This window comes from Pristis pectinata, chromosome 11 (genome assembly GCF_009764475.1).
Source record: "Pristis pectinata isolate sPriPec2 chromosome 11, sPriPec2.1.pri, whole genome shotgun sequence".
In the NCBI taxonomy this organism is placed as follows: Eukaryota; Metazoa; Chordata; class Chondrichthyes; order Rhinopristiformes; family Pristidae; genus Pristis; species Pristis pectinata.
This window is the reverse complement of record NC_067415.1, coordinates 23010826-23027465: the sequence shown is the minus strand read 5'-3', so window position 1 is coordinate 23027465 and position 16640 is coordinate 23010826. Positions and strand designations below refer to the sequence as shown.

The following is a 16640-nucleotide window of genomic DNA, read 5'->3' as shown; positions in this document are numbered from 1 at the left end:
AGTGAGAGCAGAGAGTCAGAACTGCTCCCAGGGCTCGTGCCTACCTGTAGAATATTCCGGTGCTGTACGATTACAGGCCTATGCCCTCCCTAAGTGTACCCCAATGTTACAGTGACAGACTAATGCCCCCCAGTGCAGAACCAGCAGACCTGTGCCCATCAGTATTTGACCCCATTTTGTTATCCAAACACAGACCTGCGCTTACTAATACAATGCACCTGCATCCAGCTCTGCAAGAGGCTTGGATCTGGTGACAGGGTCCATGTCCCTGATCCCTGGATGTCTCATTCCTGGTTCCAGTTGAACTGGGTCACTGTGTTTGGTTGGGCTGCATCCCAGCATTAGGTGGTCACTTCATGGGGACTGTGACGGCTTGGGAGTGAGGTGGAGGTGGGGGTGGCCTCTCCAACAACCCTCTTGTCATTTAAGGAGTTGGCACTTGTATTGTGGATTCCCATAAACTGTTGGTAAGCCTACAGCTGGGGCAGCTTACGTGGCAACTGGCCAGATGGGCAGAAATGGACTTGCTGCCTTGCAAGGACAGCAAATGCTGGGTTTGGAGCAGTGCATAGATCCTTAGAAAGCTGCATGTAAGCTCTAGACCACTGGGTGGGTTGTGGTTTAATTTTTATATTGCAGTCAATCTACAGGAAAGGGGCACTTCTCACGTCCTGCCAACCCCTCCCCCTTTCAGGGGTGGAAATTCCAGGTTTCAACTATCCCTTTTTTGAGGAAGAACTTAAAGTAATTTGGCACAAGACTTTGTGTAGAGTTTGAAAGCTATACTTTCCAGGTTGGAAGCACTGACTAAAATTCTACTTTAAAATCCATGGACCCAATCATGATGCAACATCTGATGGTCAAAAACTACTCAATGTCTGAGTACTGCAAAGGAAGCTCAGCCTGTATCGCGCAAGATCAGATGGCCGCCATTGGGCTGTGGTGTGTATTTGAGTTCGTAAAAGGATTTGCAGACATCATTGCAATTCAGAAATCTATCATCCAACCAGACAATTGAGATGCTTTCATAGTGCAGTGGTACTGGCTTCATGGACCACAAGCCAGCTGTGTTTTCCAAAGAAGATTATAATTGTTCTCCCAACCCTGCCATGGCTCTATTGCCTACCAACCAGCTAGGCAGCATTCAAGCCAATGCTGCATTCTGCAGCTGGGACTTCTAGTCCCAAAGCTGCTGAAATTTGCTCTCGAATACCATCTACAGTTCAACAACCATCTGTTAGCCATACTGCAGCTGCTGGAGTGGAATATATATATATACACACACACACACAGTAGGATAGACATTAATGGAATGTGCATGGGTGAAGTTACCTTTGAATAAAACTGACATGATTTCATTCATGAATTTGGTTTCACACTTTTTGTGGTGACTATAATTTTTTTGCAGTGTGACCAACTACCAATAGAGGGGTACTTCCTACATTTGCCTTCTGCTCCTCAGCAAGTTGCCTTGCAGCTGGTACAAAGGCCATGCCCTCATGATGACAAGGCCCTTCAGCATGCAGCAGATCACCACAAGTCCTGCCACCCACACTACTGAGGAATGCTAAGCTCCTCCAGAGCAGTGTGGGCAGTAGATGCAGCACACTAAATGCCTTCTCTAGCACGTTTCAAGAGGCAGGAAGGTTTTCATTGTCCACATCCTGCTATATGGTGTGAATGGATGGCGCATTGGAATCATCAGACACAGCACTAGCACACAGTCCTTTACTACCAGTGACCACCCTTTCTTTTTCTGCAGCTGACCCAGCAGACTTCTGTAGAATTAAGGCTATTTGACTGTTGTCAGGAACTGACCATAAGGATTCACTGGCTATTATCTTAGACCAACTGGAAGTTAAGGGATGATGGAATCCCTTTCAATTCTGGCACAGGGCAGAATTGACCTACGGAACAGGCTACACACAAGGTCACTGGAATCCCACATCATAAGGTATTCCTACAATCCCAGCAAAGCCTTGTGCTCTCTCCACTTGTTCTATGGAAAAAAAGAGCAAAAACGGTTGCTATCCTTGATTGACAACTATGAAATTTTACAAATTCTTCCAACTCCAGCATGAAAGGAGCTAGACTTGTGAAAGATTTTTGCAACAATCATCCTGACAGCCATGTGGCCTTCGTTTTGCTTTGTGGTTGTGGCTGTGTCTACAGGTGGCAGTGAAGGCATACTCTGTATATGTGCAACTAACTTGTGCAGAAGCCTTTAAATTAACTAAAAGTCCTTCAGCACCTGCCAAATCATTCTGTCAACTCATGCAATGTGACAAATATAGAAACCACTAAACACCTAGAAAATCACACCAACAATCAGAGAAACTAATTAGCACCTAAATTTTTAGTATCTGATCCCTATTACTAGCACTGTGTTGTTGAACATACATTCAACTTACCAAAAGAGGGCAGTAAGTAAATTTCTGATATTAAAAGGCCATGCTGGCATTTGATCAGAACATGATTTGTCTGCTCTATGTACTTCCCTCAGATGTTCACTGCAACCTCGACAATATCCTCACAAATGGCATTCTGCACATTTGCCTTAGAAATGTGTGGGTGTGCACCACAAATGCCATTTTAAAGCCCTAAGATATTAAACACCCAAAAACAAAAGACCAACTGTGGTCAATTTTTGCAACATCATCTCTCTAATATAGTCTGCAAAGTTGTTTAATCATTTTCAACCCCTCAATTAGATTACCCCATGATCTTGAAACCTCACTTCCAAGCAGGAACATTTATTCTCTCCTGAAGTGGTTCTAGGTAAGTTCATGAATTTTTCAGAAGGTCAAATTAAAACATAGCTTCACCCTGGAATGAAATCATACTGCATCTGTTGTATGACTTACATATTTTATGATATTTGTATGATCTTACGTATTTTGACTAACGTGTTTGGGAGTCAGATTCTAATCTAACATCTACAATACCTCCTTCACATTCATGCATACCTGTAACCACAGAAGTATCTGTATAACCGCACAGCAATGAAGACTAAATTTTAACTGACAAGCAAATCATTACATTCACGTGGGTTTATTGTTAATACTAACAGATACTCACTTTTGCAGAGTCTGAAATATTGTCCCAATATGGTGATGGAAATTCCTGGTGTCCCATCAGTATCTGGTCAAACAGGACATCCTGATCATTGCTATGCCTGTAAATGACATCATCATTTGTTTATTGCTTTTTTAAAGATTTTTTGAAAAAAAAATGTATGGCAAAAAGCTGAAGATATAAAATTACTTAATATAATATATTTAATAAATTAAATATTTAATGCTTTCAGAATAAATCTCCAAATATGAGATTTTGAAGTACTGATAGGTAGAGAATATGGTGGGATCTTCTGAGTTGGTTTTACTACATTTTACAAATCAGCATCTAGTTCCCATCTAGGAGAAACCTGGTAAATCCATAGTTTTAGGAACTTTTACCTGCTAAAGTTAGTTAGTTAGCATAAAAGTTGTTTTTCCTGAGATATTCGAAAAAGAAATATGGAATCAGTGAAATAAAATGTTTAATGGTATTTGTTCAAACACTTCTATACAAATTGCTGTTGCCACAGTAATACATTAAAACTTCCCTAATCCAGCACACTGAGGACTTTGGTGATGCTAGACTGGCAGGTTTTTCTGGACTATTGGATGATATTCAAATTAATACTCCAACACACTTCTAATTCAAATGTTTTAGATATTACACAATATTATAATAAATTTTCCAGCAAACCTGGTAAGTTTAAAGTGAGTGCAGGAACTGGGGCTCCATTGACTTTAAAGGGAGCAAGGGAACCAGTGCTCCAATGTGTGAATCAGCACCCAGTGAGTCAGATGCTGAACCTTCAGGATTTCCAAACAATGAGATAGCAGATTATGGGAGTTTTACTGGAGCAGCATTTCTGAAATATGATTAAGATAAGCTCCAACATTACTACAGTGAAACACTTAAGGTTTGTCAAAGTACTTGCTAAGAGAAGGGAAAAATAAACACTCCGCAAAAGGGCAGGGGAAACAGGAAGGTTCAGAAGGGATGAACGTAAACTGTGACAGGAGTTTTAACAGAGGGCTTTTGAAAACAGCAAGGTGTTAGGGAAATGTTTAGAGTAAAACTTTTTCAAAGGAATAAACAGGTACAGGAGCTCCCTGGGTTATGAATGACCTGACTTACAGAAATCTAATTATGCAAATTCTCCCATTTATTTTTAAAGCATTTTCCAAGCTAGTAATAATAATAAAAATAATAATATTTCATTTCAATTTATTATTGACTGGATGTATTCTAGCTTAATTATGGGTAGTGTCAGGATGATTATTCAATGAAATTCAAGAATTAAAGCAAGTGTATGTGGAGCAATATGATATGGATAGCTATAGAAAATAGGTGTTTCTGACTTAAGGAGAAATCGGCTAACATATTTCTCAGGAACAGAACCCTTATATAATTCAGAGACTGTGGGTACTTATAATAATAGCTAATGATGTTGGCCTAAAGTGAACAGGAGGTTGGTGTCTCAACAGCAGAGGTTGGGCAAGAGCAGATGTATGATTAGTGGAGATGTCCAGACAGGGTAGGCAATACTGAAGGTGAGGACGAGGATCTTGAAATCTGTACACAAAGGCTGGATGATTTTGTCAAAAATAGGGGGGAGGGGTGCTGAAAGTGGAAGTTATGCTGAGTATAGGGGATAGTCTAAAACTTTCTCTAGTTCCTTTATAGAGAAAATTTTTGGTAGAAAGTTTGAAGAAAGTTGCAAGGAGAAGCAAATTACAAGGTGATTTTGACAGCAATGGGGAGAAGGCTATGGCTGTGGCTTTATCATGGACATTATTTTGTATTCAGAACAGTCCACAAGAAATGATATGAATTAATATCTGTTTTAAATGGAAATTTCCATTAGTTTAGAATCACACAGAATCCAAACAGTTCAGTGAACTTATCCCACTATTTGAGCCATGAAATTGCCATATTGAAAGTATTTAAAGATTTTATTGAAATACTGACAATTCTATTTGGAATGAATTCTGAACTGGATGAATTTTACTTATTAGCCAAAAAATGTTATCTTCATGTCTTAAGGATCATAAGATGAAGGAATCCAGTTTGGGCTTTAACATTTAGCTTTGAAACTGACAGCTTTTATCTCTATGCAGAGCTTCTGGTCTCTTGGTGCAGTCATAAAGCAGTAACACCTTTGAATGATGTCCTTAATTCATGAAATATTCTACTGTCAGAATATCGGAGTTCATACCAAAGAAAATGCAGCTTTCAAGAATTACTTGGTTTTGAGCCTCTTTCCCAAAATAACCAAGAGGTTAATGTCAAAAATTACTAAATATTAAGGCTCAATATTACACAGAAACAATTTATTCAGAAGGAACAGAGTGAACAATTTCTCATTTTAAACTCCATGCAATAATGTACATGATAAAATATTCACACAGATCAGAAATCTTATGGATTCAATCCTTGATTAGTGATTGCCCAATTCATTTTTACTGGGGTCTCTGTTGGATTCTACAACTGAATTTACTGATCTGGTGTTTAAATTAAGTTACTTGGAGAGATTTTCACCAAGATTGCTATTCAGTGACCCTTATTAAAATTACATTCATCAGAATATGCTGGGGAATTGTGGCTGATGTTCATGGAACTACCCAGCAGCAGTTTCTGCTTTTAAAAATTGAGGCAAAATAATTTTGCTGGACAATTAATTGTCAAAATAATAGGCTTAAGCTATGATAACAGTGTGCAATGGCCACTAACATTGGAAATAAATATAAATTTATACAGTGCATAGGTCAATTAATTACTTCGAATTCTAACAACTGATTTGTGTACTGAAAAGTCTCAAACAACAGTAAGCTAAAGGATCAGTTTATCTCTGCTGGCATAGCTTCAGGGTTTAATTGTGATCAAGACTCTGGCACTCAGTTTAACATCTCAACCGAAAACAGCATCTTTGAAAATTTGTACTGTGCTATAGTATTATCCTTTATTATGTGCTTAAGTAGCTGGAATTGGGCTTAACTGCACAGGATCTGACAGATCTAACAGTACCATTACTGTTGCCAATACCTGTTCAGAATAATATATTGTCATTTCATACTAACATGTTAGTACTTTTTAAAAATAACAGATCAAAAGTTATATTGTGCCCAATCTCAATCACTTTATTATCAAAACTGTAACAGCTATTTAATTTTCTTAATGCTTATCCATGCAGTATGCTTCCAGGATGACTAATTAGATTCACAAAAGTGCTCTGGCAAAAAATCATACCGAAGACTGGAAATACTGCACCATTATAACATATTCTACTAATTTAAACAAAACTATACATAAACAAGCTGTTTTTGGATCCTGATATTAATGGAACAGAGTAGGAATAAAATGATAGAATCATTGAATGTCAGAGTGCAAGAGGCCATTCAGACCATTAATTCTATGAGAGCAAATGCATTACCTCATTGTATGTGACTGCTTGAAATCTTTAATTTGCCCAAAGTACATAAACAATGTGAAGTGTTACATGGTAGAAAATCATAGCAAGACTAAAATGAAAACTGCCATTAAATACATCAAATACATTTTTGAAGATAAAGTTCAGCTTCAAGACAGTTTTCTGTTGTTTTGTTTTAACAATGGCTCTGCTGATTGCCATCAATTATCATCAGAGCTTGAGATGGTGGATAGAGATAAGTTCACACATCTCCATTTCACTTCCAAAAAAGTTGCTGAAATGTTCCTTTGCAATTGCCAAGGTGTTCCCTGGGTGATTATCCATCCTTTCCTGGTAGCCTGATTTCTATTTTGTCACAGACACTGAGAATTTGCTCAATGTTTTGTTCTTACTTTGGATTCTGCTCTCCACTTAACAACAGAGCTGAATTGAGGAACTTGGGTCTCTGTTATTCCCCTCAGTAAAAAACATCCTCATTTAAAATCTACTATACCATCATATATCTGTAAAATGACCTAAGTAGCTTGAAAATAGTTTGCAGTGCCCATGCACATGTGAACTAGAGTTTTACAGCACACAACAGGATGTCAAGAAGCCTAACATTTTTAAGTTCTGTGTGTCAGTCCAGACTTAACCACAGTAAAATAGTCTAAAACCTGTTCACATTATAGAATTACAATACTGATAAATTCAGTTAATTAATTGACTGAGACACATAGAATAGGATTCTGGTTATTATGCTCTGCTGGAATATAAGGTCTTGTGATAAGAAGGCTGTAACTGTCACATGACTGAAGGTGTTATACGTACTTGATGGTTATATATCATTTCTTTCAACTCATCAATTATAACACAATTTATCTCATCAGCAGCCAGTTGCAACTGACCTATACTCATATGAACTTCAGCTGAACCTGTGAATAATTATCTGAAGATGATGAATAATCACCCTGCATTAAGTAAGTGATTATTCATAGCTGTTCTATAAAGAATTTGGGGAGTAATCTGACCAAGTGAAAGAGATAAATTCATACTTGATTGAGATAATAAGATATTGACTGTACGCCTACAGATGCCCATCAACTTGATATGTTCTCAGTCATTCCAGAACCATACTAGCATATATTACTTTTGAAAAATAATTTAAAATGAATTTAATATAAAGTATAAGCATATACACAATGAAAGCTACTATAAACTACAGCTGAATAATAATTTAAACAAGTCTTAAAAATATATTTTCCCCTTTTCAATTTTAATGTCCCAGACCTGTACACACAACTGTAATTTCACACCCTCATGCTCTATTACAAGTCATCTTGTCATTAAGATCAGTCTTGGTTCTATTCCAAAAAGAGTGCTGATCACCCAGTTTTTCTGACCCAGTGCTAGTCAGCACTGTTATATTTTCAAATCACTCACTACAATCCCACTATTAAAAAAAATCTCATAATTGAACACTATGTGCTTGCAAATTACAAACTGCATTTTAATATAGTAGAAATATTGCAGGGCATTTCACAGTACTGTTATCAGATAAAATCTGACATCAAGTTAAATAAAGCTGTACAAAGACAGGAAAACAATAGTTGGGTCAATAAGGTCAGTTCCAAGGAACAACAGAGAGGGGGTGTGACAGGTACAGCATTGGAAACGAGAATTTGATCTAGGCAGATGAAGATCTGCTTGCTAATGGCTGAGTAATGTAAATCAGAGAATCACAAATCCAGAACTCTCAGAGGTTTATAGAATTGGAAAATGTTACAGGGAAAGGGAGGAAAGAGGCCATGGAGAGATGTGAAAGGAAGGATCAACACCTTACCAGATCATGAACCAGTATGCATAGTGAAAACATTAAAAAATGGAGAATGCAACTTGCAGAAGTTATTTCACCATCTTCTTAACCCATTCTCTCCTCTCTTATAATTCCATGAATGATTGTTTCCAGTCAGGTTTATGGCTCTACCATGGTAATGGAACTGCTCCTACTGATATAATTATTGATATTTTCTGCAACTGCTACCAATACACACGTTCCCTTTCGTCCTTCTCTTGGTTGACAAACTATCCTTCTCCAACACCTCTCTTCCACTTTGTCACTTAATGGGATAGCCCAAGCCTGGTTCCAGTCCAGCTCTTTCCATCCCCATATCAGCAATTGTGGACCCCCCAAGCACCCATCCTTGGTCAGCTTCTATATTCAACTGTATTTACCCTCCCCCCCCATGACATCAGACTGATAACATTCTACTTCACCAACATAATTCAGCTACTTGTTTTGTCAGCTACTTGTTCGATATCCAGTATTGACTGAACCATAATTCCCTCTACTTAAACATGGGGACGTCTACATCCGTTGATCTTTGACTATGTTTTCATCACTAAGTCCATTCCTCTCCAGTGGAACAAAACTATTTGCCTTTTCAGTATCCTCTTTATCCTAAACTAGACCTTCCAATCTTCTTCACCTCTATCATAAAGCTCGCTAACTTCCTCTTCCTATCATTAACAATTTGAATCCTTCTTTAATGTATCTGCTGCTGAACCCCTTATTCTTAATCATGAACCTTCAAATTCAACTCTTCTCTGGCTGGTCTACAACTTCCAAGCTCCATATATGAGCTGATTCAAAAACACTGCTGCCTGTACTTATTAACCAATCACTTACTGACATTTGCACCTGATCAACAAAAGCTTTGATTATAAAATTCTCATCTTCACTGTGTCAATCCTCCTTACCCTAACCTCGATAATTCTTTGAGATTTCTGCAGTGTACCAAACACAAGGCTCCTAGCCTTCCCTCACACTCCTCCCGGTGTTGTGCCTAGAGTTATAGGCATAAAACTCTAAAATACCCTTGCTAAACCTCGATATCTCCACATCACTCTTCTTTAAGTTCTCCTTAGAAAATGCCTGTTTAACCAAGCTATCAACCATATGTCCTAATTCATCCTTCTCCAGCTCAGCATCAATTCCTGTCCAACTGTACTTCTGTGATGATTTTCAATGGAGCAGACTCGATGGGCCAAATGGCCTACTTCTGCTCCCTTATCTTGTGATCTTGTGATCAATGTTAAAGCTGCTATATAATGTTCTCCTATGTTTCATAAATTATAAATTCAGATTTGCTGTTAATCCATTAAAATAAAGAGGAAAGCAAGGACCATGTTCAGCATTGTCCAACAATATCCACAAAAATGAATTGAAAAGCTAAAAAGCTGAGTTGATGTGCATAGTACATACCCACGAAATGGAGGAAAACCACACAGCAGAATATAAGTAATCACACCAGCAGCCCAGATATCCACCTTCAGACCATATCTATGAAGAAAAAACTTCCTTTAGGTATTTACAGAAACTAAAACAACAATCTTCAAAACTAATTTGTGCAATACGGATCACCAACAAGGTTTATGCAATGTTCTTCACATAGAAGATGTTGAGAATATTAATTCATGCTGCACTGTATTCCAATGCATATTTATACCTTATTTCTCAAACAGAGCACTATTCGCTTAAATTCTGTACTATGGCTGTTGATGGCTCAGTTGGTGTTTATAGGTGAGTAAATCAGGTTCTGAATGAAGTAGTGATCCACCTCTTAAAAGATGGTACACTGATAGTAAAACAATAAGACAGCAGTGAAGCAATTCTTTTCACGTTCACTATCCAGATTTGAATCAATAGGTTTCTTCTCTCCTAGAAGCTAAACCAGCTGTGAAATAAGTTTTGCTGTATTAATGCAAAATTTAAATGATCGCTTAAATTTGGACTAAAGTTGCCATAAAGATTGTTTGCATGAATAATGATAATGTCCCACTGATGTAGGAGGAGTTGTATTTCAAACATCATCAAGACTGAGCAGAGAGACTTAGTTTACATGAATAAATTCTCTCAAGAGTTAACATAAGCTGGTTTTAAAAAAAGGAAAGTATTCTATTTCCATTTTTGTTTAGTCATGTAATAACCTCAATTCTAAGTGGGTTGCATTCAGCATGTACAAATTAAAAATATTCTCAAATTTAAAATAGGTGGTCAGGGACTGCTGCTGAGGTTTATGCGAAATAAATTTAAGGGAGAATATCAAACATAGAGTACAGCACAGGAACAGGTCCTTTGGCCCATCATGTCTATGCCAACCATGGTGCCAAATTAAACTATTCCCACCTGCCTACACATGGTCCATTTCACTCCATTCCCTGCCTGTTCATGTCTGTTGAATGCCTCATAAATGTTGCTATCGTAAAGGCTTCTACGACTTCCCCTGGCAGCAAGTTCCAGGTACCTAACATTCTCTGTGTAAAGAAACTGGCCTCACAGATCTCCTTTAAACTTTGCCCCTCTCACCTTAAAGCTATGCCTTCTAGTATTTGATACTTCCACCTTGGGAAAAAGACTCTATCTACCTTATCTATGCCTCTCATTATTTTATATACTCCTACCAAACTACCCCTCAGCTTCTGACGCTCCAGAGAAAACAATCCAAGTTGTCCAACCTCTTCTTATAGCTATACACTCCAAACCAGGCAACAGCCTAGTGACCCTCATCTGCATCCTCTCCGAAGCCTCCACATCTTTCCTACAGCGTGGCAACCAGAACTACACACAATACTCCAAATGGAGACTAACCAAAGTTTTATGCAGCTGCAACATGACTTGTCAACCTCTATAATCAGTGCTCTGACTGATGTACACCTTCTTTACCACCCTATTCATTTGTGTGCTACTTTCAGGGTGCTATGGACTTGCATCCCAAAATCCCTGAATGCTCCTAAACTGTATTTACTGTATACTTTTCTCTTTCATTTGACCTCCCAAAATGCAAAACCTCACACTGGTTTGGATTAAACTTCATCTGCCATTTCTCTGCCCAAATTTCCAACTGATCTATATCCTGCTGTATCCTTAGATAACCTTTCACTATCCACAATTCCACCAATTTTTGTGTCATCTGCAAACTTACTAATCAGTCCACCTATATTTTCATCCAAATTATATATACAAGAAACAACAGAGGTCCCAGCACTGAATCTTATGGAACACCAACAGTCACAGACCTCCAGTCAGGAAAACACTTCTCTACCACTACCCTCTCTTCTATGGCCAAGCCATTTTAGATCCAATTTACCAACTCACCATGGATCCAATGTGACATAATCTTCTGAACCAACCTACCACAAGGGACCTTGTCAAATTCTTTACTAAGGTCCATGTTACAACATCCACTGCCCTACCCTTACCAATCATCTTTGTCACTTCAAAAAGTGCAATCAATTTTGTGAGACAGACCTCCCCCGCACACAGCCATGCTGACTTTCCCTAATATGTCCATGCTTTTCCAAATACGACTAAATCCTGTTCCTCAATCTTCTCCAATAATTTCCCCATCACTGATGTAAGGTTCATCAGCATATAACTTCCTGGTTTGTCCCTGTTCCCTTTCTTAATCAAAGGAACAGCACTAGCTATTCTCCAGCCTTCTGGTACCTCGCCTGTGGCTAATGAGGATACAAAGATCTCTGTCAGGGTCCCAGCAATTTCCTCCCTTGCTTCCCTCAGTATCCTGGGATCGATCCCGTCAAACTGTGGGGACTTATCCTCAATGTTTTTCAAGACGCACATCACCTCTTCCTTCTTGATATCAACATGCCCTAGATCATCAACATAGCTCTCCCTAATCTTACCTTCATCTGTATCCTTCCCCTGGGTGAATACCGATGTAAAATACTCATTAAGCACCTCAACCATTTCCTCTGGCTCCTGGCATAAATTCCCTCCTTTGTCCTAAAGTGAACCTACCCTTTCCCTAACTACCCTCTTGCTCCTAATACACGTATAAAATGCCTTGGGAATTCTTCTTAATCCTACTTGCCAAGGACTTTTCACGGCCATTTTAGCCCTCCTAATTTCTTGTTTAAGTTCTTTCCTGCTTCGTTTATGTTCCAAGGGCTTTGTCTGATTTCAACTCCCTAAACCTTTACATTTGCTTCCTTTTTCTTTTTGACTAAACTTACAATACCTCTTGTCATTGAAGGTACAATATCTGTTAGAAGCTGTTATCTCACGTAGAAGATCTTCAGATGATTTATGCGCAATGGTCCTTATACACACAAAAATAACCATTGACATCAGTGATATGTTTTTCATATGTATTTTTAAATATCAATAAAACACTTTTTTTTGATTACCTTGGTTAGTAAACATTCTCCTTGCCATAGCACTAAAATGCTTTCATTTTGTATGAGATCCTCAATGTTATAGAGGTCTTTCATATTGGTGGGGGGGGGGGGGGGGGGGGAAGGTCCCCACAGTCAGTGAGACATATTTTTAGTGGATCTTTTTTATTCATGATCATAGCCTATCAATAGTTTTAATGTTTGATTTTACCTAGCACCTTATGCCTCTATTTAGGAACATGGTGGCACTAACACAATATAAAAACACCTTGTGACAAATCACAAGATTCAGGTTCAATTACTGCTTTTTGTCAAATAAGTCCATCTTACTTGTGCTACTATAACTGCCTTACAGTCTTGGGCTAGAGAAGGGAAGAAAATTTCTCAGAATTCCTGAATTCTATTCATTGAATCTTGACAGAAAGAACAGATGTGAAGAGAAAACAAGTTCAAATTTGTCCATGAAGTCATTCGCAATTAAATGGTATCACTATTTAGATTTATGAAAGAAATCTAGCCTCTTGTTTGATGTGCCATAGGACAGCTGATGTCAAAGGAACCATACACAAGTATTTCCACTCTGGAGAGAAATGGAAAAACTGAATGGAATTCGCAATATAACATTCAAACAATAATACTTAAATGTATTGCTTTAAGAAGAACATTTTAAACATGGTAAGCATAGTCATATAGTACAATACCCAGTTTCTGCAATTATTTCTGGCGCCACATATGTAGGGGTTCCACAGACAGTATACAAAGGCCCATCAACTACTGTAGCAAGGCCAAAGTCCCCTAGTTTCAGAGACTTACTTCCATCCTGATGCTCATATACCTATTGTAATAAAATACAAACAATTGGTATTTTGGTATATGTCAGCTAATATACTAGTTATTGCTACAACAAAACACTAAAGTAATGGCTCCTCAGTGAGGGTGGTTTGATAATCATTACACCGATGGGAACATTCATTCAAAATGTTAAATTTAACTGATGCAGGTTTAATATTCTTGCTCTATAAAATTTCAGTCAACACCTCAGACTAGTGGAAGAAAACAATAAGCATGTAACCAAAATATTTCTATTCAAAGATCGATGCTAATACATTGAAACTCAATGCACATGCATGTAGTTAAGAATTTCTGTCCCATCTGTGGCAGTGTCTCTTGTTCCCACATTGGCCTCATTAGTCACATTAGTCACCTCAGAATCCACAAAATTGGAGTGTAAGCAAGCCATCCTCAATCCCGAGTGACTGCCTAAGAAGAAGAGTTAAGTGCTTCATAATTTTTCTTAATTGTCAAATGTTTTCGCATAGCTGCTTTGTGAGCTACTCTACTGTCCTTTATTGCTGTTATTACTCCTTACACAATATTAGCAGAGAGACAGTGCTCTGTTCTCTACCTTAATAAGACAAACTATTAATAACACAAAAGTCTGCATGCTAATCAAAAATATCTATTTAAAAAATTGGGCCAACTAGGGAACAGAAGAATTACTGCAGGTGTTGTTAAATCACACTCATTATTTCTGCAATTGTGTAGCTTAATTGTTCTCTGGTATTAAGAAAAATAATAAACATTTGCTATTTTAACAACTAATTTGAGACTTAATTACCCCATAATTCATTATTGTTCAAAATATTGCCTTGTTTTATTTCCTTTGTGCTTAAAGAAATTAGTTCTAAATTGAGTACAATGGTCAGGCCCAGGTTGCAGAAACAGTAACACTCGCAAAAATGAGCATCTAAATGATGACGGAGAACAAGGTACTGTTGGGTTTGTTTTGTATTATACGCCTGTATTCGGTCCACCTTAAAATACAAATTTCTCATGTATATATTATCTCTTCTTCATAAAGGTATGCAAAAGAATTGAGAACATTAGCTAACCAGTATCCAATGTTTGGCAATAAGAAGTGCAACAATATTTTACTTTGATTTTATAGTCCTGTTAATGCAGCAAAATGTACTAAGGAGCTCCTCAAAACAGACACTGCAAAAGTGAGAAGAATTAGAAGAAATGACCAAAGGCATGTTTGAGAGGTAATTTTTGTAAGATGTTAAAATACCACATTAAAACCAAATGTAAGAATGAAATTATATTAAATAGAAATCTAATGAAATTTAAAGAAAATTAAAATGCAGGTCCCAGAGATCTGAAAGAAAAAAGAAAATGCAAGAAACAAATATAAGGTCAATCAGTATCTGTGGGCATTTTGATGTTGGCCAATTTTTAAAAGAAGGGTCAACATCTCATGCATTAACTTACATATTCCCTGAGTGAACAGCTGAGTATTTCAGCATTTCATGTTTTCAATTTATGATGATGTTCAACAATGGGCAGACAAACAAAGTACAGAACAGTTAAAACATACAACAGAGAACAGTACAGCACAGGAACAGGCCCTTCTGCCCATGATGATGTGCCAAACTAAGTAAATTAGTAATTAAATGCCTAACCAAACTAATCCCTTTTGCCTACACAATGTCCACATCCCTCCATTCTCTGCACATCCATAAGCCCATCTAAGAGCCCCTTACATGCCTCCATCATATTTGCCTCCACTACTACTTCTAGCAGTGTGTACAAAAAAAAACTTGCCCTGCACATCTCCTTTGAACTTACCCTCTCTCACCCCAAATGCATGCCCTTCAGTATCAGACATCTCGACCCTGGGAAAAAGATACCAGCCATCTACTCCATTCGCCTCGCACAATCCCACAAATTTCTACCAGATCTCCCCTCAGCCTCTGCTGCTCCAGAAAAAAACAACCCAAGTTTGTCCTTCCTCTCCTTATAGCACATGCCCTCTAATCCAGGCAGCATCCTGGTAAACTTCTTTTGCTCCTTCTTCAAACACTCGGCATCTTTCCTATAAGGGGGTGACCAGAATTGAATGAAACTCTCCAGATGCACCCTAACCAGAGTTTTATAAAGCTACAACATAACTTCCTGACTCTTGGGACTTGAGTTGACTCAATAGTTGAGTAAGCAATATAACATGGGTTAGATACAGTCCGTCAGGCAAAAATCAGTGAAGGTTTGAAGTCTAAAGTTAGAAAGTATTTCTGGTGTCGAAGTCTGTAGTGGAGCAGTTCTGGGGCTTCAAGACCCAGTATGAATGGTTAGCCTTGTTAATACTCTTAACAAAGCCATATTTCATTGTTTTCTCTATATGCACTGTATAACAGAGACAGTTCTGTAGCCAAATTTTAAAATATTTATTGATTTTGTTGTGAATTGGGTTACCTTTTATTTTTAGCATACTTTCTCACAAGAGGGATATTTGGTTTTTTATATATCTTTGGTTCCCTTTTTTCTCCTTGCTCATTGGTAGTATTCTATACAATCTCACTTTTGAGTGTGAAAGTCTTGGTTTCAAAGACCTCAGCACAAAATCTAAACTGACATAGTACTGCAGCACAGATGACATGCTCCACTATTAGAATATCTGCCCTATCACAAATATGTAAAACAATCCCAAACTCTGCTCAAGGAACAACAGGGAATCCTCCCCAGCATCCAGGCCGACATACATCTCAAACAAATTATCTGGCCAGCCTGCTAAGTCCATTTTGTGGTTAAACTGAATTTCCCTCAGTGACTACACTTCAAACATTTTAAAGGGCGTGAAACATTTTGGAATGCCTAGAGAAGGTGAAATATGCTCCATCTCCTATCTTTTTTCCTAGACACTTTTCTTACATATACAATTGTGAATGGTTGCTTAAGCTATTTAAGTAAGCAAGTGTGACATACATATAAAATTGTAATACTTTTCAACTGTTAATGTTTTTGAAAAGAAGTGTCCAGCCTCAACAACTATAATTCTGTAAATTTAATATGTGTTATATGTAAAGCTGCAGTTAGGATAGTTAATAAACAAGTCACTATTGAGTAGTATAACTGATAAATGAGTGTATCCTGTAAATGAAACAAGAAACTTGCCCCAGCTTGGCATTTTAGCTTAAATTGATAC

The 16640-nt window shown here is 37.8% G+C and overlaps 1 protein-coding gene across 3 annotated transcripts in view; it reads right to left on the bottom strand.

The window, feature by feature from the left end:
• dclk1a (doublecortin-like kinase 1a) overlaps nt 1–16640 on the bottom strand; it is a 217878-nt gene that overhangs the window by 31929 nt on the left and 169309 nt on the right. For all 3 annotated transcript variants that reach the window (XM_052025757.1, XM_052025758.1, XM_052025759.1), the window contains 3 exons: nt 13360–13493; nt 9726–9803; nt 3079–3175 (listed from right to left, as the gene is read on the bottom strand). In XM_052025757.1, coding sequence (XP_051881717.1) covers nt 3079–3175; nt 9726–9803; nt 13360–13493 — 309 coding nt within the window. The remainder of the gene's footprint in view (nt 1–3078; nt 3176–9725; nt 9804–13359; nt 13494–16640) is intronic.